The 26,033-nt window shown below is 38.5% G+C and overlaps 4 protein-coding genes and 2 long non-coding RNA genes across 9 annotated transcripts; 2 read left to right on the forward strand and 4 right to left on the reverse strand.

Annotated features, from left to right (window-relative positions):
- Positions 1-183: 183 nt before the first annotated feature.
- On the reverse strand, positions 184-4,392 carry LOC135581870 (leucine-rich repeat extensin-like protein 5). The gene is made up of 2 exons (XM_065175940.1): positions 3,954-4,392; positions 184-1,240 (listed from the first exon to the last, which is right to left on the reverse strand). The coding sequence occupies exons 1-2, from the start codon at positions 4,294-4,296 to the stop codon at positions 597-599; spliced, it is 987 nt and encodes a 328-aa protein (XP_065032012.1). The 5' UTR covers positions 4,297-4,392; the 3' UTR covers positions 184-596.
- A 2,756-nt stretch (positions 4,393-7,148) lies between these two features.
- Positions 7,149-8,738, forward strand: LOC135586153 (uncharacterized). Its single transcript, XR_010513006.1, has 3 exons — positions 7,149-7,387; positions 7,561-7,879; positions 8,246-8,738. It is a non-coding gene; the product is annotated as an uncharacterized LOC135586153 (long non-coding RNA).
- A 3,385-nt stretch (positions 8,739-12,123) lies between these two features.
- On the forward strand, positions 12,124-13,656 carry LOC135657276 (uncharacterized). The gene is made up of 2 exons (XR_010504740.1): positions 12,124-12,589; positions 13,296-13,656. It is a non-coding gene; the product is annotated as an uncharacterized LOC135657276 (long non-coding RNA).
- Positions 13,657-14,993: 1,337 nt separating this feature from the next.
- Positions 14,994-18,172, reverse strand: LOC135657287 (calmodulin-like protein 8). Its single transcript, XM_065175943.1, has 4 exons — positions 17,971-18,172; positions 15,913-16,070; positions 15,740-15,820; positions 14,994-15,369 (listed from the first exon to the last, which is right to left on the reverse strand). Exons 1-4 carry the CDS (start codon positions 18,041-18,043, stop codon positions 15,235-15,237), a joined length of 447 nt encoding a protein of 148 aa, XP_065032015.1. The 5' UTR covers positions 18,044-18,172; the 3' UTR covers positions 14,994-15,234.
- A 1,692-nt stretch (positions 18,173-19,864) lies between these two features.
- On the reverse strand, positions 19,865-23,743 carry LOC135657303 (uncharacterized). 2 transcript variants are annotated; one of them, XM_065175946.1, is made up of 3 exons: positions 23,674-23,743; positions 23,214-23,445; positions 19,865-20,371 (listed from the first exon to the last, which is right to left on the reverse strand). In XM_065175946.1, exons 2-3 carry the CDS (start codon positions 23,403-23,405, stop codon positions 20,012-20,014), a joined length of 552 nt encoding a protein of 183 aa, XP_065032018.1. In that variant the 5' UTR covers positions 23,406-23,445; positions 23,674-23,743; the 3' UTR covers positions 19,865-20,011. The 2 variants fall into 2 exon arrangements, with proteins under 2 accessions (XP_065032018.1, XP_065032017.1); XM_065175945.1 differs by having other exon boundaries at positions 23,575-23,743.
- Positions 23,744-24,391: 648 nt separating this feature from the next.
- LOC103975267 (histone H2A variant 1) lies at positions 24,392-25,665 on the reverse strand. Of its 3 annotated transcripts, none has more exons than XM_009390194.3 (3): positions 25,564-25,665; positions 25,270-25,386; positions 24,392-24,879 (listed from the first exon to the last, which is right to left on the reverse strand). In XM_009390194.3, the coding sequence occupies exons 2-3, from the start codon at positions 25,375-25,377 to the stop codon at positions 24,583-24,585; spliced, it is 405 nt and encodes a 134-aa protein (XP_009388469.1). In that variant the 5' UTR covers positions 25,378-25,386; positions 25,564-25,665; the 3' UTR covers positions 24,392-24,582. The 3 variants fall into 3 exon arrangements, with proteins under 3 accessions (XP_009388469.1, XP_009388476.1, XP_009388461.1); XM_009390201.3 differs by having other exon boundaries at positions 25,270-25,389; positions 25,564-25,661; XM_009390186.3 differs by having other exon boundaries at positions 25,270-25,465; positions 25,564-25,614.
- Positions 25,666-26,033: the final 368 nt, after the last annotated feature.

Below are 26,033 nucleotides of genomic sequence, written 5' to 3' on the forward strand. Positions count from 1 at the left end.
AGGGGCAGTTTGAAATTCTATTTTAAATCTGAGAACATCATTCGATATGGGCTTTTCCTAAGCAAAATTGCTGTTATTGAAAGCAATTTAATCAAGTTAACAGATATGCAGCTAAACTGGAACAGCATCACCGCAAAAATGATTTCCCCATGGCTAGTAGATTGGTCAGCCGCAAACCAAGTCTGAATGTTAAAGAGTTACACTACTGCAATATTGCATTTGCATCAGAATTCAAAATCGAACGTCAGTTTCTTTCAGGCTGGAAATTAAAAACCAAGGCTGCACAGCACCTTTTCTTAGTTACAAATGTCGATGAACGTTCTACCGTTGCCTCAACTTTTCTGGCTTACATTTCTTAAGTGTAACATTGTTACAACTGTCAAAGAACATTCTACCGTTGCCGCATATGTTCTTGCATCCAATTGCCTTTTCTTTATGGCACACTGCTCCAGGGAACTTTTTTCAGATCATCTAGCTGCTGATTTAGTCTTACCAATGGAGAGGTCCATGATGCTGACGATAAGATCTTTGCATTCCAAAGTGTTATGTTTGTATAAATCACTTGCGAACCTTTCTAATGGAATTAGAGGTGGAATCTAATCATCATTGACGGCCTCTTCCAAGGACGCTGCAAGGAATTCAGCGAGGCTTGACTTGGAACTGAACTGGTTTCTCTTCTCGGTTTCAGATACTTCGCTTTTCTTCCCGGATATTGATTCTGGAAGCCAATATCCTTGGCCAGCCATTGGCTCCAGTATATTTCCAACTACTGGTTCTAAGTCATGCCAAGGGTTCTCAATCATAGACTTCAAGTAGTAACGCTCAATATCTTCTCGAGCTGAGGCTTTACCACTAAAACTTCGACCTCTACCACCACTTGGCCTAGGACTTGGGCCACCACAAAATTGTCGACCCCTGCCTCTTCCAGTAATAGATTGTGGACTATTACTAAAGGCAATGCTTCTAGGACTTTCTACTGGTCCAAAATGAGGGCTCCTAGGAACACTGTTGGAAGAGTATGTGGGAAAGCCACTTCCACTGGATCTGTTCCAGGAACCTGGGCCACAAGCAGGGGATCCTCGGTACCCTGAGAAGGGAGTTGGCGACCGAACAGGGCTTCTCCATGGACTATTGTAAGGTACATGTGATGGTGTTCCATATGAGCTAGAATCTGGAGGCTGGGACATATGAAACTGCTGAACCGAAGCATAACTGCTATCCATGTATGTGTTCCTTATTCCTGCTAGAACAAGAAAACATACCAAAAGATAATGCTCAACTTCATATACTTTGCTTTCAGGAAAATATTAGTAGCGATTCATTTTCAATACCAAAAGGAAAGAAATACAAAATAACAAAGAAATCACTAAACCAATTGAGGCCTGACCTATTGGCCAGTTCTCCTCTGTCTTGAACAAGTCTGTGTTTCAATCCTTGCAGAAGTGATGCTTATGTATTTGACCCATACAATTTTGTAGAAGGTTCCCATCCCATCCAATATTCTCGAAAATAAAATAAAACTAAAAATTTACAATTGGAAGCAAGGATCTAAAACCCATTGTAATTTATTTTAACACTAAAGACCATTGTAATTTTAGATCCATGCATAAAAACACTATAAACTTACACATTAACACCTTTAAAAACATAATGAAGCTAAACTGACACATTTTAGTAATTCATCTCTATTAGACACTATAAATTAACTGTTAGCTTAAACTCTAACTTGCATTAACACCTTTAAAAACATAATGAAGCTAAAAACATTAGGGATATTTCAGGTACTTTATATTATTTAAAGATTCTTTAACTCATATCGACTAGTGTTAACAACGGCTAGAGTTCTTAATTTGGGGTTATATATATTTTAACAACACTGGAAATGTGGAGGATCTTAATAATTGTAGGGATATATAAGCTATACTAAAGTTCTCAAGAATACATATGCAAAATCCTAATATTTAAATATGACAAAGACTGAGATATATATACATTGTTAGAATATGGCATTAAAGCCTTAATCTATTCATCATGAAAGAAACCATGCTTTTGTAGAATAAAAATGCATATGAAGAACTTATGATAAATAAATTATTACTTTAATTTTCATAACCATAATCAGGTGTTCGATGCATCATTCAAGAGAAACAAAGTTCTTCCAAGAACCATCAACGAAAAATCAGCACAGTACCAAAAACTATCTGCTCTTTTTTACAAACTGTTAAAAAATATATAACACAAAGTAGAATCTAGCATGCACCAAGACATACAATCAGCATATATTTTAATGATAAATACCAAGCAATTCCAAGCATATGAATTTTACAGTCTGAAAGCTATTTCATGAACACTGAACAGACAAAATATGAAGAAAAGTTGGGTGGGTTAAATGAGAGATTGGTAGAGTTCATGGCACTTCGTAAGATCAATAAGAATCCTATCACATGACGTGTCATCTGACTTCATATAATTTGTTTCACAGCAGAAAACAAAAGTTTATAAAAGGGAGTTGAATTGTTTAAAACCCTTTCATTTAAAGATTTTTTGATGAGAACTGAATAGGTGCCAGTGTTAAACAAGTTGGAGAGGGTAACAAGAGAAAGATCTGACGAAGTTAATTGCATTACTAAATCTTATCATATGGCTCATTGCCTGATCCCACTATTTAATGTGATTGAGATAAAACATAAGTTAAGAGGCAGTAGAAGTTCTGATGAAATAATTGACTTTCACAATGTCCTACCACCGGAGGGGAGTTGATTCTAACTCCAGTTCTTGATTTACTGTTTTAAGCATGGATGTTTAACCCATCAATGAAATAGAAAAGCTTTTATAAATAATAAGGTTCTCAATCAGTTGGAGGAAGGAAAAGAGAAACACCTCCAAGTCTTAGTTCAAGAAATAAAAAAAAAGGAAAAAAATTCAATGATCTTATACGAGTCTAACATATTCAGTCCAGTGATATGCAGATTGCAAAACCTTGGAAATCACTTTACAAGTGATTCCATAATGTGCCAAACTAAAAGTACACCACACTATGGTGTTCTAGAAAAGCTAATCGCTAAAAATTTCCTTTTCTAACAAAACATAGACTCACATCAGGTTGAAAATCATCAAGACCCTGAAAGACAATCCAAATTCCAGTCCTTAACCAAAGAACAAACAAGTTAAAATAATAACAAAAAGCAGAAAGACAATAATTTAAACCCAACACTTGGATGGAGGTAGTCATCTTTTTCTACCTTATAAACAAATTGGACTAAAAAGTTATTCAAGTGAAGATCATAGAGGAAACCAGTTGAAATGGATTTCAAGATTTGGTTTGCAAAAAGAAGAGATATTAGGGGCGCTTTGAAGTGCATTTGGATAGTTATGTTGACTAGATCTCCATATGACTATAAGGGAATTGATATCCAATTCCTCTAAGCGAGCAAGGACTTAAAGGGAAGCTGTGCACAAGACTCCTGCCAATATGCGATTTTAGGAGGGTCAATGTACACAAACTTCCCCTTGCAAGCAAAGATGTCATTTTTGTAACTTATCTTCCCCTTGCAAGCAAAGATGTCATTTTTGTAACTTAAACCCTGGACACCTAGACCGAGGAGCAACTTTACTACCACACCATGGCTTGCCTTCTTCCAACCGAGAAACAAGGAATTGCTAGAATTATAGAACTCCAATAAATCTAAATGGTATCATTACTCTTAAGTTGCGGACTCAAGAATGACAAAGATGAGGCTAAAACCTAGCTCTAAGGAGGGAGTATTATGCCCATCAGACGGCAACTTGCATGGATGATTAACCTGAGTTACTTGCAAGGAAATTTCCCTCGCATTAAAAACCAAAAGCATGCATCAATTCTTTCAGCTATTTACAATCAGAATCAAAAAATATTCACCTAAATCAAATCAATAGGAAGGAAAAGACAAGAAATAAAAGAAATTCGGAATTACCACTAGGGAAGGTTGATTGCGGCGGCGGCGGCGGAGGAGTAGGAGGATGAGGGAGGTAGGGGGAAGAGGGACTAAATCCGGCGGCGCCGGTGCCCACGCCTCTCATCCTCTTAGCGGCCGAGAAGGTCGACATCGGATCGGAATAGAACTCGAACCTGGGGGCGGGCGGCGGGGGGCTCTCGAGGCCCCCTGGCAGCGGAACCGGAGGTTCTGAGAGAAGCGGCAGCGGCAGCGGCAGGGGCACCGGCGCCGAGGCTGGAGAGGAATAGGGGGAAGCGGCGGCCCGTGAGGCCTCCGTGCGCATGGCTTGAAGCCTCTCCCTCCTCTTCGCCGAATCCTCCATGGAAACCACGACGCGGATCCGAAACGGGCGAGGAATCCCTAAAGCTCGCGAGCGCGTGCAAACAGCAGAGGGCCAAGAGACCTCTTTGATTCCGGATTCAAGGACACCATCACAACCGTTGAATGGATTTTGATATTAGCGTTATCATCCGAGTATAGTCGGATCATATGCAATTATTGCAACGAATCCCGCCTCATTCTAGGGTTGTGGTCTTGTTCCTTTTTCTTGATCTTTTAGGGTAAATTTCCACAGAAAAAATTCTCGCAATCCGCCCCTATTTCAAAAAAAAACTATATATATATATATATATATATATATATATATATATATATATATATATATATATATATATATATATATATATATATATAATCTCTACCTTAACATCACTCATTATCGATTTTGTCTTTGACCCAACCAACACTTTTCGCCCTTGATTATCTTCGTCTTCACATGCTTGCTTATTAGTCAAAGACCGTGATCCTCGTTGGTCAACGATCGTAACTTTCATTAACTGATCATCATGTGCCTTACTTTTATCATCTTTGCTCGCGATACAAGAGCCAATGATGACGACATAGGTAGTTGCACACTAAGGCATAAGCAATGAGTAATTTCTCACCCTCACCATCCTTAGCTTACGGGGACCATCGACTAGTATGGAAACACACCGAAAAGGAGATGGTAAGGCAAAGATACAAGCAAGGCTATGAATAAAGACAACAATGGATCCAATAGAGATAAGGGTTAAATTTAAAAAAAAAAAACACCATGATAGAAACAAGAGTGCTCAGTCTAAAATTTTCAGAACTAAGGGTTTTTTTAGAAATTTATCATTTTATAATGTCTTATATTCTTAAAAATCCCCAATTGAACTAGATATTGGGGAATATCTTTCGGAGTAACAAAATTATACTGATTCTATGCACCAAAGAATTATTTAATTATGATGTTTTAATATCAAATCAGACATGTAAAGTACTTTTAATATTAGAAACCTTACTTAACCAAGTATATATAAATAGGACAGGCAATTGGATGTGGAGTCAATATAAATGCTTTCAATTACTTTACCAGAGACTGTCAGACTTGAATGCACTCAAGCCTCTGTAATTAAGCTCCCATATGCTACCTTAAGAGTTTCCAGTGATATGTATCTCTGAACAATAAAGCCTCAGTTAGTAAATCATCTTTTACATGTATGAAGCTTCTAATTTTCTTGGCTAAGATCATTTAAGAGGGTTGACTTAACAATGACTTCAAGTAACTCACAACAGGTTAGAATTCCAAGTGTAGGTCCTGTGTTTTCTCAAAAATCTTTATTTTATTAGGACTCACAACAATGAGGTTATCATCTTTTTCCCCTTGAAAATAATCTGTTGCTTTTAACATATACCATATGAAGGTCAATTAGGCATACATTTTCCTGGTTTCTTGATATGTTACTACACATCAAAGTTGGAATTAGACATGTGTATATCACCTGTAATGAACACCATGAGCAGTGTCTTTGTTCTTCTGTAGGTGAAACTTGTCTGGAATCAGACTCTCTGTTTCTTAGGGTGTCAGAAAGCTATCACAAAGTACATGATTTGAGTTTGCATTTGTCTATCTGTTCACGAGCTGCAGCTTCAAATGAGAGAACATATCTGCTTCCAAGAACAGCACCAATGGTCGATCATCCCTTGAAAGTTCTTTGAGTTGTAGGTAGCATAGCGTCTCTTAGAAAACCCTTAACCATCAAGAACAGGACTAAGGAATGATTCAGTATTGAACTGCCAAGGGAAAACGTAAATGATGCAGAAAAGAACAAAAGCATGTAAACAAACCAGACTTGGGAGGCAAATTCACTGTAGTGAAGATAAATGGATGCATACAATTACTGATGCAGACATGTTTGGATTCAGATCTAAGAAGAAACCTAAAACCAGTGAGCAGAGCCATCTTTGCTTGCTGAGATGCGAAGAAATGGCACACACCATGTGCCTCCCTGTGACCGTGCCGAGCAAGTGCAACACATGCAAGCGAAAATATTCCGTGTGTTTCCGGAATGACGCTTGCATGCGCGACAATGAGCTCCTCCAGAGCGCGATCAAAGGCGACATGAGCTCTCCAACGCAATCGAGTACTGTAAACTATAGGATCGATCATCTCCCTCTTCCCTTCATTGGATTATATTCAATGGAGTACTGCAACCACACTCCTCATTGAGGCGAGGGAGGTGAGGACCACGCACCTCAGTTGTCTGAATCTAGGGTTTCTTTACATTTTCTTGTCAGCAGCAACCCATGGACGCAACGCGACCTGCAAAACAGTATGATGGCCTTGTCGATACCCAGAAGGTCTGTGCTTCTTCCAGCTAACTCGAAACGATATATGATCACGGTGGTGGCATGGGCTGGCAAGTGTTTCACCGGTCATCTCAAGGTGGGATGCTTATTAGTACAAGATGCTAGGTTTACTTGTACTGCAGTCTAAGAGTAGGGCTAACATGCATGCAAACAAAGGGAATCAGTGTGGTCGGATTCAGCATGTGGTTCTCTGCAAAGGAAGACAAGGGAAGAGCCCTTTCCTTTGGATTCTAACCCCATCTTAAACGCTGTCATTCAACAGCCAAGTTGAGGATACCAAATGCACCGAACACAAGTATGATTATAGGGAGGAGAATGGTGAAGCTTAATTGCATGAATCTTTCGTCAACTGTTGCAGACTTTGTTTACATTGGAAGGAGTGTGTAAACTAAGTTACAAAGGGTTCACTGCATGTTACTTAGATTCCTCAACGATTTGTTTCTTTTGCCTCGGTAGTATAAAGCCTCGAAACCCTACTGGTGTGCATCCGCTCACATATGGAAAGGTGAGGCAGTCAAATCCTTCCTTCGCCTTCTCCTCCCATACTCCTATCTGTCTGAAATCCAATCCTCAGTCTTTACAGTCAGAATCCATCTTACGGATGCTTGTTCTCTTCCCATCTCCTTTCTCTACAAATCAGGGATCTGTGTCATACTCCCCACAAACCTTTTCTCTAGTGTTCACTCATCACCTGTGTCGTCCTTCTTCTTCTGATCTCTTCCCCCTTTTTCTCTTCATGTGTAAGATTCTTTTTTATCTGCTTCTTCTATTATGCATCACATATGCATGGATTTTACGTCGAGAACTTTATGGGTTCTCCTATAGATCTTGGATTTTTTTTTCTTTTCCTTTCTCTTGCAAATCGAATCTAAACTGATTCAAACTATTGACTTCACGTACTAATCTCTTTCAGACCGGTTCACCTCTCAGATCTTCCTCTCTCTATATCCTCCGATGGAAGTTGCCGGAAGAAGTGCCCAAGGGAATGAGTGAAGCTGCCAGCATGATCTAGCTCAAGGATAAAAGCTAGATTTTGATCATAAACCCTCTTGTAGCTTTGAAGGAACTTGGCCATAAACATGAATCCTGGAGATGCCAAAGAATGAAAACATGATTAAAGGACATTAATCCTGGCTAGGTCATGCTCTGGCAGCTTCATTTCTTCCCTTGCTGGGCGCAATAGATGCACCACCACCACCATGACAGGGAAGACGAGAAAGGAGAATAGCAGTGTAAGTATGCCTTTTCTTATGCTGATTGACATGGTCATGCTTCTTGTCCATTGCATCCATGAATTCTCTTATCAGTTGGTACAGTACTACCCCATGGCCAGCAGGATCCACTTTACTTGCCTTTGATTCTAGTTTTATCTTTGTCTGCTGAAGGGTGCTATTGGGGAACAAAGTACCCCGGTATGTGAGTGTGGGCTCAAATGTTTGTGCTGTTTATATCAAATCCATGACAGTAGGACAGTAATCCAGCTATATCTCCATGGATTCTTTATTCCTATCTTTCCTTGTACACTTGTGTGTGCAAGTTAAAAAAGTTACATGATCTGATATCAGTGAAGCTTCACCTCCTCCATGTTGAATTTACAGTAGCTTACAGAAGATGGAGGTGAATCATGTATCACGTGCACTTCAAATCAACATCCTCCAGGTCCAGTATGTCTGCTTCCATTGTGCATTGAGGTGACACATCTCAAGTGCTTGCAATTGGTCTGCTATGATCGGGTCATCATCAGCATGATAAAAAGGTTGCAGTCTCAGCTACTTCAGGACTTTGGCCTAATCTGGCTCAAGCACTTGCCTTTGCTGTGGATTGATTGATGTTAAAGAGCATCCATGTAAAACAATATGTACATTCTATTCATGTTGTTTTGCAAGAGCGGGAACATAGAGGATCAGTCTTTAGATTTGCATGACTTGAATCCAGCCTTGAAGTCCACAAGAGGCATTCAGAATCTTGATGAAATAAACTCACATCTATAAGCATTTATCACCTATATACTCATTTGCACAATTGAAAGTGAAAAATGTAGTGATCTATTGCACAACATTCATGATTTTGTCACTAAACCTAGTTTGATATTTAAGATACAAGTGGGAAAATAAGAAGAAAAAAAAAAGACTGTGGTGTCAATTAAGAACAAACAATGTGTGTGGTCAAAATGAAGCTTCAATTAACTGAATGATGCAACATTCCAAATGTGTTGCTGCTTGTCACTCTCAGAATCCCTTAATGGTTGTCTCAATCCATGAAATAGTTTGTACCTGCAGATATGTATAACCAGCTCATAATCCTGTCTGCCTCTACAACAAAATAGTTTCATCCATATATATTGGTCTTAGTTGAACAATATGTATACTCTATGAGCCTTTTGGACATCATCATGATATGACATTCAGAATAGTCTTGGTGCATATCACCAGAGTAGATGCCTAAAGTGAATGATTTTTTTTTTCTCTTATAGTATGTTTAAAGTGAGTGTTTGATGCCAAACAAGGATCCAATGTGACAGGCCATGAATCATTTTTGCACTCACACTGCAATATGATTGCTTTTGTATATGGCTTTGACAACTAAGATGATGGAAGCCATTTTTATTGGCTTCCATGTCAGTCATGTATGCTTTGAACTCATTGACCTATCAACATATGGCTTTCTGTAGGCTTATCTGACTCAATTTAGGGTCTCAACTATGACAAATTCCTGACCTTCAACAGGTGCCAGCACATCAGTAAAGCTTCACCTGGAACATTCCATCACTGTTACAAGAAATTGATGTTTGCTCCAGATTTATCCTTGTCCCTTGAAATTATACTTCTGTTGATTGTATATGTCAATGAAAATAATCCACAATTAAGTAAAAAAGATTTTAGTCAAGTGAAAAGTTTTCACTATCACAATTATACTTCTATTGGAGTCCACTTATCTGTGATAACTAGCAAAATTTGTGTGATAATTTTGAAGGAAAAAGGTCATTAGAACAGAAAGATACATGAAAGTGTATTCACATAGAGTTGATTAATTAACCTTGTAGATGCAAAACCCTACACTCCCTCAAACTGTACAAATGGCCTCATATGTCTAATCTTCCTGTGTTGGAATTTTTTATTGGCTTCCAGGAATGTCAAGCTTAGGCACTTTTCCTTGAAGTCTTTGTGATTCCTCTGTCAAGATATTGAAGTTCCTCAAGGTTGCTTTGTCAAGCAAACCTCAAGACCTAAATAGGTGTTAGTTACACCAAGAGAGATGAAGAAAAATCCCTTACTTTAGTTGTAAGACAACAACAAATGCTGATAGGAACTAATTAGCAGTTAGTGTGGCTACATTTTAGGATGATTGTTTTGGCTCTTGGGAACTACTTGTGGCTTTCCAAAGCAAACAGAGAAGAAAGTCCAAGCAACTCCAGAAACTTCCAAAGTTGCTAATGGTTCACCAAGATCTTCTTTCTTCTCTCTGGATCAAGATCTTTTTTATACTGTGAAATGTTTCCACCATCATGTTATTCCTGGTTGAGTCTTTTTTAAGAGCATTTCCTGTATCATTATGGACACTTACTGGTGCTAGCATAGATAAAAATGCATTAAACTCCTCTTCTTTCCTTTGGGGTGATGTTAGAGAGGATGTGAGTGATGGTTGGATCAGATTGAGTCAATTCTATGATCAGTGTCATCCTTGACACAACCAGTAAACTTATCCTGCCATGTGTTCATAAGGATTGTGATATTTAATCCAAAGGCATTATACATTTATATCCTATCTTGCTTTGTCACCATAGCATCTTACAGTATTCCTTGTATTCCTTCAAATAAAATAAATTATTCCCTAGATTGTGAAGAATAGTTTCGATTGCAACCCTCAACTTATTATGAAGAACAAATCTATGAGACACCCAACTTAACAAGTCTGACATCAATGTCAAAACTTAAAAGGAGACAGCCTCTTGTGATTTTCCTGTTGAATCATATGTTTTAACAGTATTTATTTTTGTATGTTCTTAAACCTCTTGTACTAAAAGTACAAGATAATTAGAGGTTAATATATAGGTGCAATTACCAACAAATTAATTAAAAGAAGTCACATCCAACTGATTGGAGCTGCTCCTTGCTAAACTTTCCTTCAACCTGCATTTGGTCTCATGAAGAGAGCAGAAGACACCATGCAGAAAATGTTGGCATGTTTAATTGATGTGGTTACACTGTCACCTGTTGCAGACCCTTCTGAATCAGGCCAAGTCCATTGAATGCAATGATTTAACATGCACCAAAAAAAAAGAAAACTGGATATGTATACTTTCTTGTGTCTCCTTTTGCAACTTTTGAGTGCCAAATCAATTGCTGTCAATGAACTAATAGTGCAGAGCAGTGGACTTGCAAGAGTATCCAAACAGTGGTCCTCAAGGAAGACTCACATGAACCACAACCTATCAGCCTACAAGCTGTAGGACAAATACTTTTAGACCATCAATAATCAAGTCCAGATGTTTTCATGGAAGGCATACACACACACACCCCTCATATGGCATTGAAATATTTATGCAACCACTGTTTGGCCAGTACAACTACCACTTGGATCCACAGAAAAATCACTGTTAGTCTACTGATTAAGCAAGGACTGATGTGAACATTAGATAGCTCAACCAAAGTTTTCTTAGAGTTTATTTGCTTTAGGTTTGTCACTGGTAAACAGCCTTCTGCTTTGTAGTTTCTGAATTGGGTGTGGTGAAAGCTTGGCCAGTGCCATGAAGACAAGCCTCCAAATAAGCAGCAACAAAGCCAACTATTAATCAGTTTAATTTGATATGAGATACGTAAGTAGTTAACAGCTAATTTGCCAAAGAAAAAGGCAATTGATATCTTTCTATGTCAAACACTGAAGAATGAGAAAGTAAAGTGATTGCAGTGACAGAAGATGGAAGCTATCATTTCATAATTAATGGAGTCAAGATCATGTGAACCAGTCCTTCAAAGATAACAGTAAGACAAGCTGACAGTCCAACAAAAATCTTTGATCAGAAAAATACAAAGAAAAAAAAAAATCATATAATGCCCATATTGTTGTCATTGTCTTGATGATATGAAATTATTATTATTGTTGTTTATTAGAGAGATCTAAGCTAACGGTCATTTAGTAACATGGCCTTGTTACATTGGAATGCTTCACACACACACACACACACACACACACACACACACAGACTTCTCCTCTCATGGTGATGCTGAGGAGAGACAAAGGGAACTCTGCATGCAGATTGGTCCCTCAACTCCCTCTCTCTCCTAACGAAACGTGGAGATGCATGAGAAAGGTCAGTCCAAAAGCTATTATAAGCTCACACTAAAAATATAGGAGCCTTTATTCTTTGTGGTGGTGGGTGGTGGCCTCTGCATGACCTTCTTCAATATCCCTTTCTTAGGGACCACCACCCCCCTCCCTTTATATTGTAGACTTCCTTGGAACCTATGGTAACCCCAAAAATACCAAAGGCCAGGAAATGCACTCCAGCCTTCTTCTTTCCTCCTCCCCTTCTTGCTATCTGTCAGTCCTCTCACCATCCCAAGCCTCTCTCATACCCTCCTTCTATCCCTTCATCCGCTCACTCTGTGTGGATAGATCAGATGGTGCACCGTAAGGAGATAAAGCTGCCAGCATGATCTGATCTTTCCCCTCATAAGAAGCCAATCAGATCATCTGGCAGTTTCATCTGCTGATGGGAGCACGTGAAACGCAGGAGCTTAGCTATACATCGATCAGGTTTGGTTTTCCTAGTCCCTTTGACTCTTCTGTTGTTACTGCTGATGTTGCTGCTTGTGATATGAGAGAGGACAGGAGAGGAGAGGAGAGGGGAGAGAGAGCGAGAGAGTTTATTAGGTATCGGAGTGGATCGCAAAATCTGGACATGGAGGTGATCAATCTTGACAACATATATATCCCTCGCTGTGAGTTGCTGTTTCAATCCATCTTCTTGGATTCGACATCTTTCTTGCATTTGTATGCCTGAAGTTATAGATCGAGACTTCACATGATATTTGATCTTCCTCTCTTTCTCTTCTGGTTCTGTTTCGCATGGATGCTTACACCACGGACGAAGAGACCACATTGCATGACAAAGCTGTTCTTATGAGAACGCTTTATGTGTGCCTTTTACCTTAGTTTTCTGATCATCCATGTTTGGGAAGTAGAAACGATGACTATCTACCTTGTTTTGCAACATGATGGAGAAGTGACTGTCTCTGCTTTCTACATCGGCTTTGAGAAATCATCTGGGGTTATCTTCCATGGGTTCTTCAGACTCTGGCCCAACCCTATCCTGCATGTCCACTTTGTTTTGTTCGGTTCTGTAGCATCACTTGACCTAGTTTTCCCGTTTCACATGAATGTATATATGTAATTCACCCCTCTCTCTCTCTCTCTCTCTCTCTCTCTCTCTCAGACACACACACACACATACAAACACAAAGCCTCATTGCTGGGGAACCTCATCTGAGAGCTTTCATCCTCTGCAAACCACAGACCAATAAAGTCTCTATCTCATCACACATATCTTCTTGGAATCTCAGTATCTTCAGAGATTTGTTTGGTACTCAACCACGACCCTTTAGTCAAACTACTATGTCTCTCTCAGCACTTTGTTTTATATTGCAGTTTAGGTTTGTTCCCAAGACTGTCACACTGCTGCATGATCTTGACAGTAGAACTGCAAGTCTTCTCTCAAAGGTAGTGTGTAGTTTGCAAAGAAGAGTTGATAGGCCTGATGATAAACTTCCCAAGCAAGAGAAGGAATAACAATTGATGTAAAATAAGTGAGACATGTCCTAATGATGGTGGAGACTGTTGATGCAAGTTGTCTTTGTGATGACACATATATTCTAGCATCATTAGAAACAGAAGAATTAGTAGATGTATGTATGATGATGTCTTCCATGTTCTTTTATTCATATGGAAGATGAGGTTGCATCTTATTGTAACATATGCAATTCAGATTAGAATTTGGATTTTTGTGCCATGACCAGTAGATATTTATTTCCAAGCCATTGATTGCTTACATGATTCTTCTATGGTTTTTGCACACCATCTAATAATATTATGCACATAGGTGATGATGGTTGTCCAAACTGGATATATTTAACAAGAACATCTTTCTCAAAGCTGGGTGTATGTTGTTTTCTCCAGCATATGTATCTTGATACACATGTCACACATTGTGTCTTGGTCTTGTTGCAGCTGCGCCTGTTGAAGGTGCTTCTCAATGTGAGCATTAGGTGACAAATACAACCCCTTAATTGATTTGAGTTTGTAATCTCGGTTTCTTTTAGCTCCCAACTTGTACTACATATTTTCTCATCTTGTCCTCACTACTTCATTTTGGTCTTTCCATGCAGCTTCAACTTTAGGGTTCTTTTCTCTATCAACAAATTTATGCAGGATCTTAGGAGTTAATATCTTTTTATCAATTTATATTTGACACTCTGACCAAAACAGATTTGCATCTTCTGCAATATGGTTCAGTGTCAGCTTGGTCAATTGGAGAAATAATTTGGAGTGTAGATATATACCCAGAGAATTTATCTGGATGTATGAAACATGGGGAAGGACTGCTGATGAAAGTTCTAGAGAAGACCTGAATTGAAATTGATTATGGTTAGGACATGTTAATATGGCATGCAAAATCTCATCAAAACAATACTGCCAAGTGATTGCTGATGAATGTCCCCTTTTTCTCATTTAAGGATCTTGAATTCTGGAGGTCTTCTTGATGCATTTAAGTTGCTTCTTTTTTTTTTTTGTTTCTTGATTCTTGTCTTTGTTCTTAGTTCAATTGCATCTTCTTTTTTTTCCTGTTGATTTTGTTGATATTGTTGTTCTCTTTCATCACCATCATCATCTTCCTCTTCCTAGTCATGTTAACTTATAATTATGATCAATAAGAGTTTGTTCTCTTTTAGGAAAGCAAGAGATCTCATGGTCTTAGAAAGATGAAGTTTCCATTGAAGATTTTTATTTCACCATCTCAATTGAACAAGAGCAATAGATGTGAGACATTATTTTCACAAAAGATGATGAATTTTAGAAGAGGAAAAAAAAAATCAATCTATCATTCAAATTCTGGCTTCAAAAAAAAGTGAAGGAGAAAAGGCATTATTTTAGTGAAAAAATTATATATATATATATATATATATATATATATATATATATATATATATATATATAGTATATTATCACCAAATTTGCAAGGACATATTTTTCTAACTAGATGTTGACTAAAAGCATAAGCATGGAAGCATATCATTGATCCAAAGACTCATCATCAAAAAAATAATAAAGACCAAGCAAAAACTCGGCTTAACATTGAGCTTATTCTTTCTAGGTTGCATGTCATCTCTGACATGGAGACAGAAGAGGAATTAACTTACATGCTTGATATATACTGATGTAGCATTCAAAGAAAATATTTTGATGTTTAACCAACAAAAAATTGGCAACAGTGTTAAAAGTAATGAACAAATAATTATGGTACATAGATGTATTGACAATTTGCAGAGTCCTGTGGCACAAAGCTTTGATGTTTCTATGCATCTTAGGTTCAGACAGCCATCATCATCCGGGAGAACTCCTCAAAGTTCACTTGTCCATCACCATCAGTGTCGGCTTCCTTGATCATTTGAAGAACCTCTTCATCTGTCATTTTCTCCCCAAGATTGATCATCACATTCCTCAGCTACATGCAAGAAAGTTATAGTTAATGATCCAGTGAAGTTGTTTTTTCGGAATTCTAGAATGAGAATGCTTGATAAACTAAGTGCAAGAGAATCCGGAGATTGTCACAACCTCTGAAATTTGATCCAGGGATAGTAGTAGAATCTAAAAGTTTGTCGAGTTCAATGTAGCGGGTTACAATAGAAATAAGAACCAAAATTTCGTGGATCTGGATCGATGATCTAATCTAAATCGAAGCAATATTGGGCCGCGTTGGCAGGTTGTTGACATCCAAGTAATAAATTTTCGATGACTTCCTTAGATAAGTAAACTACCAATTCAAAGAAAATATTTCTCTGACTAAAAGGGAATTAGCACAATCGAGCAGTTACCTCAGTGGCTGAGATGTACCCATTTTGGTCTTTGTCAAAAACTTTGAAGGCTTCTCTTAGTTCCTCCTCAGCATCACTCTCCTATGACATCAGGAAAAATCAAATGTTGTTGGTGAATATTTTTTATGACAAGTGTTTTGGAGCTTATTTTGCTGAATTGGATACTTGTCTACCTTCATCTTTCTAGCCATTAGATTCAAAAACTCTGTAAACTCTATGGTGCCATTGCCATTGATATCGACCTCCCTGATCATATCTTTCAGCTCTTCTTCAGTCGGGTACTGACCCAACGATCGGATGACAGTGGCCAGTTCCTCCAGTGTAATGCAGCCTATCATAACAGCATGTTAGCAAGAGGAATCTGAGAGGCGAGTTAAATTGTTAAGCAATTCCGAAAGGCAATAGAGAACTGCAGAGAATCATCCCATAGGTGGAGACTAAAACAACAATAAGCTGACTTTAGAAAAACTAATAGATTGCATTGCTGAAAACTCAATAACTTGACTTAAAAATTCTACAGAGGCAGTCAACTCAATGACTTGATGAAACTCTTATACTTACAAGACTCAGATAAATATCTAAATTTGGTGATCCATGCTTAGATTATTGTGTTTAGCTTTATCTACAATTAATCCTAAATGAAATTGTGTACGAACACAGAATTTTCGTAAAGCATATAATCTTTCATAATACATGTGTTTACCTACGAAAAAATGATAGTAACAATGGTCGAGAGAAAATATGGTCAAAACTAAAGGCTCATGTGCTATGTTACCTGAAGTGTGGTTCATTCTTGTATGTGGAACAAAAATAGGTATGCAGAGTGTTACCAAGTCCTGAAACCTGGGTTACATTTGCTCGAATCTTTTCAATTGGAAAGAAATATGTTTATCAAGAATGTGTAACACATCTTTACATAACATGTGTATATATGTGTGTACACAGAGGGATGCAAAATTAGTTCACGCAATTGCGGTAAATATTTGCCATCCATTAAAGGTGCATGTGCTCCTTCCCCTTTTCTCTTGAGCTTCTGAGATGTCATTCTGTATGATCCACACAACAAAAGTTCCATTATCTAAATACTTTATAAAGATGTAAATTTTCGCCCCTCTTATGATCTATCACAATATATATTAGGTATAAGTGGTTATAAATTCGATTTGGGTTGTAGGAATCCGACTGAGCTTAAGCAACGTGTTCAATTACTAAATGAGTTTCTGGCAAAGAACAGGATATGAACTTGATTAATAACCAAGCATTTGACGTTGTGAAATAAAAATTTGACCTCAATAAGCAAGCCATTCGAAAGAGGATTGCTTTGGCATTAAAATGATCTGTCAAGCTTCCAAAATTTTGATGTACTGCTTAACATGGTCTGCAAGCAAGTTATCAACCTTATTCTGTTTAGAAGAAAGGACTCTTCTAAGAACAAAACTCATATAGAGGACCAGAACAATTTATTCTACTGTAAGTTGCCTTGAATTGCCCATGACCAACTCATGTATCCTACTCATAGAACATCAAACATTTGAAATAGGTAAATGTGAGTATTTCAGAGGAGGAAAAGTCAAAATCATCACAAATCCCTTACAAAGAACTCTAGAAAAGAGAAGGGGTGGGTGGGTGGGGAGGGGGAGTGGGGGGAGGGAGTCAGCTTTATCTTACTTAACAAAGAAAATCATCAAATCTGATATGGAAGTTACAAGGAAGTAAATTGCAGTAGAAACAGTAGTTTGAATCCAGTCAACAGATGTTTGTGACATGATAACATTAAGACTTCAATATCCAAACATTTACAGAGATATGGACATGAATATGAGACAATATTTACCTTTCCCTGAAGAAAAGATGAAAGACCAGAATCGCAAAAGACCAACTTTCCTAAGAGAGAAACTATTCCTATTAATTCATTAGCAAAAAAGATCAAGCCAATTAGAACTTTCACTGGTTCTGAGGACAAAGAAAGACCAATTTCTTTGGCCAAACATCACAGACTATGAGGCTCAAAACTAGATAAAAATCTGATAAACCAACAGAGAGGAAGAAAAAAAAGGTGAAGCAAAGGCAACCATATGCCCACTCGAGAAAAAAATCCCAATCCCATATCAGAACCAACTCACATGGACTCACAAACCATACAGAAGAAGCTCATAAAACCAACGACACAGAAGCATAAGCAGGAAAAAAAGAAGGGCGGGCAAAGAGAGGCTGGCAGAAGAAGAACAAACCATCTCCATCCTTGTCGAAGAGGCAGAAGGCCTCTTGGAACTCAGATATCTGATCAGCTGACAACCGGTTCATGATAGCTTCACAGCCTTAAGAAGCAAACAGGAGGGAAGGAGCAAGGAAAGAGGGACAAGGAGTGGGGAAGCAAGGAAGGAAGGAAGATCCTGTGTGGTATTCTGAAGCTGGAAGGCATGCCCAAAGCCTCTTGTAGGCATGAATCCTTTGCCTGCATAATAATAATAATAATAGCTTTGACCGGCCAAAAAGGCTGGTCAAATGCACATTTGACAGTACTATATTGTAGCAATCCAAAGCCCAAAAAAGCAGTTAAACTGGCATATTCACCCTTAATCTTAAGCATTATTTCTTAGTGTTCCAATCTCATTTTTATGAGTTCTGGAAATTTGCTGAAAGAAATACAAAAGCCATGGTTTTGGAGGGATGTATGTACAAATTTTGGCTACTGATTAAGTATGCTCGATTGGCCATTCTAATTACCCAAAGATTATCTTCTTCATCCTCTTCCTCTAGTGCTTCATAGCAAATCCACAGTTGCAGGATGTCCACCTATGGATTGTAACTGCGGAAAGATGAGATCTTTGTAATCAAAATGAGTGCACCAAAGTCAGCAGAGTCGGGCAGGATCATCGAGTACTCAATCTCCCATTTCTTATTGTTCTCTTCCAGCTATGGACAGCTGGAGAGGTGGGATCAGGTGGTGCAGCCCCATGGGGTTGGGGTGGTGGTGGTGGTGTCGATGGTGGCGGCGGCCCTCAGACTCGAATGAGAGAAGCTCATGGACAACTCTGCTGCTGCTGCTCTCATGTGCGTGCGTGCGTGCGTGCGTGCAGTAATCCACTGATCCCACACATTATGCGATCATAGAACAAATAAATATATATTTTTTACTTTAAATTATTAATATTATTTGTATTTCGTTTTGTTTGGACGGAAGTCCACCGCAGCCTCCACGGCTTTTGCTTAGCCTGCACGCGAAGACGTTGACCGCCACGTACGGGTCAGTTTCCTCTCATCTAATCACCTCTCGAAGATTACCTGTGCTGGGATTGGACGGCGACATGCGGGACCAAATGATCCGATGTCACGATGGCATTAGAGAAACGGCGACTGCCGACGCCGTGGCACGTGCGACGCGGTTCGGCGTTTCTTTTTCCACCTCACGCGGTTGTTTGACCGGCGCGGGAAACGCGTATTGTGACTCGGCACGACCGCCCGAGTCGCGACGCGTGCCTTACTCTCCGTTGTTTGATCCCAAAGTGCGCGTAGGAAAATACTTTTTTTTATCTTTCTATCAATTTTCCCCACTTTTCATGCAAAATAATAATAATAATTTTTTTGGTCTTTGTATTTTCTTTATTATTGTTATATTTATGGCATAAATATCCCTTTATCCTCCACATATCTCTCTCTTGACCACCAAAAGGAAAAACATAATTTAGCCACTAATAAAGAGTCTAATCATTAATTAATTTGAGCGAAAAATATCAAATATTTTTAATTATGGTAGTCAACCATCTATCCGGATATTCTAATGATACTACTATTAATTAGATCCAAAAATTCCAACCTAGAATCAGAATATCACAAATAAGCTTCCTACTAACTGCATTTTTCATCAGCTAATTTCTCTGTGTCCTAATTAGGAATCCCTTCATCTCTCTCCATTTAAATTGATGTTAAAGGAGTCTCCCTGTGCCCACAGATGTTTTAAATACTACGTACAACAATGGCAGTTCATGTCATCTGCCATCCACATAAAATGATGAAATAGAAAAATTCATGGATGCATGCCTAATTTTGAGATGTAATGAGGAATGTTTACATTGGCATTAAATTCTAAACAGTTGCAACTTCAATCTGCAGAATAAATAGTGCTGCGGGAAAAAAGAAAAGAATCCATATTGCTTGGAATATAAATGATGCATCCATGAAGTACACACAAATAAACATATTTCCAAAACCTTAAATGACAAGTCGGCCGTGTGACGGGAACACAAAGACGACGCACAACCACAGTCTGTTTCAGGTCATTGGCTTGCCTGCAACTCGCTCGGCTATCCACCCCAAGCCATCATACAATCCTTCACCGGTAATGGCACAGCAAGCCTGGATGTGCCAGTCATGATTCTTGATGCTGTGGAGGGAGAGAGCATCAGTTATCTCGGCCGGGGACATGGCATCCTTGAGATCCTGCTTATTGGCAAATACGAGTACCACGGTATGCTCGAGGTCCCCATGCTGAAGAAGTCGAAAAAGCTCATCCTTCATAATGTTGATCCGAGCTCGGTCAGTACTGTCGATTACAGCAATAAGAGCATGACTCCCTCGATAATATGTTGCCCATGAGGTTCTCAGCCTTTCTTGTCCCCCTAGATCCCACACCTGCTTACTAGGAATGACAGTATTAGACATGGAATGCAGTTTTAAGCTAGCCCAATAAGCCAAGGATCTATGACCAGTTCTTGCACCACAAAATGAAGGAAATCCAGTCATAGACATTGCTCACTAAACGAACATAGGGAAAATGCATAACTTAGGCCAATAAGCTTAGTAGACATCAATATTCTAATAAAAATAGTGAAATTTATTGAGACATGGATAAAATACTGTTCAATTTTGTGGAACAACAAGAATATAAAAAGAATATGGGCATATATGTTCTCTCCATCCTATTCAGATATATGAACTCAAGTAGAAGGACTTTTAATAGTTATTTAGTTTTTCCATTTGCCGAAAAGATGATAAGTTATAACCAGAAAACAGAGACCTACTGGACAAGGTTTTGTGAACACAGAATCTAGGAAAAGTCAACTAAAATGTCACTTTTGGTGAATCCAGCATATATACTTTTAAGTTACATTTCAGGAGCCTTCTATTTGTTTCTCAAAGCATAAATGCATCTCTTTTTAAGTCACCAAGTTGTCTGCAAACAGATGCAAAGTGTAATATCATATTATTGCCAAGACACTTCGAGTACAATAAACAAAGCACCGTCTCGATGCCAAGTAGTTACCATAATCAGTTACAGAACATTTGATTGTACACAGTTATCACCTTCAAGCTTAGTCTTAAACAAGAAGCTGTAATCCTAATAGTGCATGTATAAGTTCACATGATTAATCATATAATGTGACTAAATAGCCACTGAAATGCTGAACATTTCTTTATGGACATTTCTAAGGTTGCTAGAAATAAATATAAATGAACTACCTGCAGTATAAGTTCATGTCCTATCATTCCACCAGCCAAGAAAAAAGATTTCTCCACACTTCTTACCAGATGAATACGTAGATTCATCTCATGTATCTAGCTATAGCCTTTTAAAATAGAAGTAAGAAAACCCTTCAGAAGAAGAAAAGAAAGACAAAAGCTCTTCATTCATATGGGACTTGTTACCATTTTGAATAATTAAAGCTATTGCTTTAAGCGCATTAATTCCACTAGTTAAGAAAAAACTTTGCAAGTTAATGCTTTGATTTTTTATGTTTCTTAATATGTGACAGAACAATCCTGCATACGAATTGTATCCACAGCTACCTCACAGAATTAACTTCATTCGCCTTTTACAGAACGAACTTAAAAACCTTGATACAGGATCACCAATTGGTAAGTATTTTTCTGGCTATTACAGGTACATCACACTGGCTCTCTATAACTTACCTCATATCAATTTTCAATTCACAAAAAAAAAATCCAATGATGGTACATTTAACCTAACTTTGCAAAGAAAATAAAAGCTTCAAATTTAAAGCTTCACTTTTCAAACAATGTTCAGCAAATACAGCATGATAAATGCAATTAAGAAAAAGTATTATATTTCAAATTGGTTATACATACGATACAAGTTATAAAGTTGATAGTATGCTATCACCGACATCCCAAAACAACTTTACTTCTTGGAGGCAACAAGCCACATATTTAGGGACTAATTGTAAAAAAACATGGACCAGCATTCCATGGACTGCTGGGGACTGAAATGGACAAAATGTGATATTTCTAAAGTAAAACATGGATTGTATATCAGTAATTACTTCAAGTGATTTCAAGTGCTCCTTTTTGGAGGCAATGCCAATAGATCATCACAAGAACTCTTACTTACTACAAAGTCTATAGGGGAAACAAACATCAAAATCTTAAACAATGGAAGAAAGTGTGAAGCAAAAAGAAAAGGAGATCAAGCACCAGATATGGGATGAGTAGAATCGGAAACATAGATCCATATTTCAATTTGAACTACACTTGTACATTTACTGAGATCACTAAAACTGTTTGACAAATCACCTTCATTTACATCAGAATCTTACCTACATGACTTACTCTAAATCCAAAGAGAGCACTTTTTTCAACTATAAACCAAATTCTTGAAGATCATAAATTTTTTTTTTTGGTAAGTTGAAGATCATAAATTCATGAACTATAGTTTCATTTTCCATAGGAAGCCAACAAGTTGCAAGAAGATTTATATTCCTACACTGCATTATAATCAACTAACTTTTCTACTATGTATCTCAATCTGACTATAAAAGCATCAACCAAAGGAGATTACTTCCATCTAGGTTAACTCCAATTTTTTACCACCGCATGTGTTCGGCTATCAGCTTCTCTTTGTTATAAAAAGTAATCGTTTCCTCTCCTATTCATCCCACACCCATATTACTCTTGTTCTGTTATCATTACTAATAAACAGACCAATCTTAAAATCACATGATCATCAACACATCCACAAACCCTAATTTATTAGCACCCGTTGTGGAGCTCACTGGTTCATAACATTGTCCACATTATCCACATTAACTTCGACTCCGCATGTTGTAGGTTTCTCCAATTATAAAGCCGATGGTACAAGAATCAACCATCAAATTTTCGCTTTAGAACTACAGAAAATAAAGGTTATCGAACATATATAAATTTTGACCTCAGACAAATTTACATCACCAACCGTATGTCATATAATAGAAAAAATAACAAGACCAGTTGTATGTGAATGAAAGGTTATCCAGCTCAAAGGTTAAAGGAGTGTTTCCACATGAAATTTATCGTCTTTTAACATTATCTCCGACCGTTCTCCAGACAGCCAAAACCAACCGCTAGTTACAATTAAAGTTCTTGAGAAATTAGAAATTAAATAAGATGATGATCGTCGAATGGCAATGGAATGCTTGATAGAATATAATCAACAAGCAATTGGAAATGAGGAATCAAAAAGGACATAATTGTCGCTGACCTCAAACCGTATGTTCTTATAGACGACCTCCTCCACGTTGCTCCCGATGGTAGGACTCGTGTTCACGACCTCCCCCAGATGCAACTTGTACAGCGTCGTCGTCTTGCCGGCATTGTCCAACCCGACGACCACGATCTTGTACTCACTCGCAGGGAACAACATGAACCAGAACCTCGACAACAGCGCCCCCATCTCCTCTTCCGCGGTCCAAGTATCTCCCCACCTCTCCAATCTATCGAACAAAACAAATCCAGCATCAAACTACGACCCCAAAAACGAATAAGCATTCATCAAGAAGGAAAAAAAAAAAAAGAGAGATCTTGGAAACCCTAGATTGTGAGATCGAGATCGAAGAACAAACCAATAAATCAAACGCCGAAAAATGGAATCGATTAATCGAAGAAACAGAACGAGGAGCTCCGAATCGTGAGAAGAGAGGAACGCATCTTATCGATCCTACTCGATTAGAAATCGTGAGGCGAGAGGGTGGGAAGACCAGAGGAATCTCCAATTCTTGGAAGTGTGCCCAAAAACGGATACGAGTTATCATGATCCATACATATATGCACACTCAAACATCATAACCACCAAGAATTCTACCCGAGTACCCGCCGTGTGATTGGAGACGTTTGGGACCCACAAGCGGGTGTTCTGGGCCCCTGTCCTTCCTCCTATCAAACGGCAAGCAAACATTGTCTGAGCCAGCGTGGCAAGACGGCAATTTGGCTTAAGCGCGACGGCTTTGGGGTTTTTTTTGGGTACGATTTTGTTGGGACTGTTTAGTATGCTATATATAATCTACACTATTCAAGATATATATACATATATATATACATATATATATATGTATATACTATCCATATCCATATCTGATCAAATATGAAGTAAATTTTGATTAAAAAAACCCTAATTCAAATAGTTCTCTAAAATTATAAAGCAAAAAAAAAAAATTCAACTATGATATCTGAATATTTTTTAACAAAAATAAATAAATGATGAAGATTGGATTTCATATCAAGACTTGGCTATTAAGAATTAACATCCAATAATATGGTAATTACTGACAAAAACAAAAGAATCATGAGAAACTCCTGTTTCATCTCAAGCAAGGATAAATGAATTATAAAGAGCTATGAGAAGAATTACAACTGATGTTATAACCACAATCATTAGCAAAGTTAGATTAGATTAAAAGATGTCACAAACTTAGTGCCAGTCTTACATCAACAAAACAAGAAATGCTGCAGCAAACATTACAAACACCAAATGCAAGAAGAGAGAGAGAGAGAGAGTCACATACAAGCTGAGAACTACAACATCATCACTAACTACAACATCAAGACCTATGTCAAATTAAAGCACAGAAAGTTCATTCTTTGGTGGATTTGTTAATAAGGGACTTGTGGATGTGGGGGATGACACCACCACCAGCAATGGTGCCCTTGATGAGGGTGTCGAGCTCCTCATCCCCTCGGATGGCCAGCTGAAGGTGGCGGGGGGTGATACGCTTCACCTTGAGATCCTTGCTTGCGTTTCCGGCAAGTTCCAGCACCTCTGCTGTCAGGTACTCCAGTATGGCTGCGGAGTACACTGCGGCGGTGGCTCCAACTCGCCCGTTTGCAGAAATCCTTGTTTTCAGCTGGCGGTGGATCCGACCAACAGGAAACTGCATGCACAGATGATATCCACCACACGACCAACAAAATATGAGAAACTTAAAGAGAGAAATGTTTGTTTTCCTTGTGTTGGAAGAAGTGAAGAACAATGTTACATGTAACATTGGATTCTACACCATGTATATTGAAATAGAAGTCAACAGTCCATGCTAGATCACACACTCGAAGCATTGCACTGTTGACCTGAACACTACTACTACAGAACACCAAAAACCAAAACTTGGAAAAGGATTTAGGTCAGACAAAAGATAAAGAATGATCGATGCACGTAAACTTGATAAAACAGGAATTCCTGATCAAACCCAATATGGAGATCCCAAGAAAACCATTACTTCCTCGGTTCTCCAAAGTCAAAAGGAGACAAGAAGAACAGGGCCGACCTGAAGTCCAGCTCTGGAAGACCGGGAAACGGGCTTCTTCTTGTCCTTGTCTTTGTTCGCCGCCGTCGTCTTCGCAGCCAGAAGCCCCTTCCCACCTTTCCCTGCCATTCTTCGATCCTACTAAACAATAAGCCTTCGATGAGGAACCGAAAATCCCTAGACGAAAAAAAGAAGCCTTTTTTTCCCCGCGAAAACCCTAAATCGAGCATGGAAGAACATGAGACCAAAGCCGAGTAGGTGACTTGAAATGAAGAATCAGAAGACGACGAGATAGAAGAGGGAGAAACGGAGTACCTCTTCGGCTTCAAGAGATGTTTCGGCGGATGGAGGGCGAGGAGAGCGGGAGCGGAGCGGAGACGAAATGTCTATAAATGGATAGGCGGCAAATTTTGGGGGCGTTCAGTTTGGCTCCAAAGGCGGGCGGAAATGGAAATTTCAAACGTTTCGCTTTATTCCAAAACTACCCTCAATCATCTGTTCAATGACTTCACGTGTAAAACGTTGAAGTTACACATCTAACCCCAATAGGTTGACAATTACCTATTTTAGCCCCCAGGATTGAACGGCCCATTGGGCCTATAGTCAGTCTTCCCACAAGCCCAGCCCATTAAAGCCGATTCACATAAGTCTATTTGATTCCATTAGGCCATTCAAAAATGCAAATGAAAATTCATGCATAAATATACTATTTTTCCTTAATTTAGGATCAAAATATTGTCTTGTATAAAGCTCAATTACCAAAAACGATTCATATACTCAACCAT

The sequence above is a fragment of the Musa acuminata genome, chromosome BXJ1-4 (assembly GCF_036884655.1).
Source record: "Musa acuminata AAA Group cultivar baxijiao chromosome BXJ1-4, Cavendish_Baxijiao_AAA, whole genome shotgun sequence".
NCBI lineage: Eukaryota > Viridiplantae > Streptophyta > Magnoliopsida > Zingiberales > Musaceae > Musa > Musa acuminata.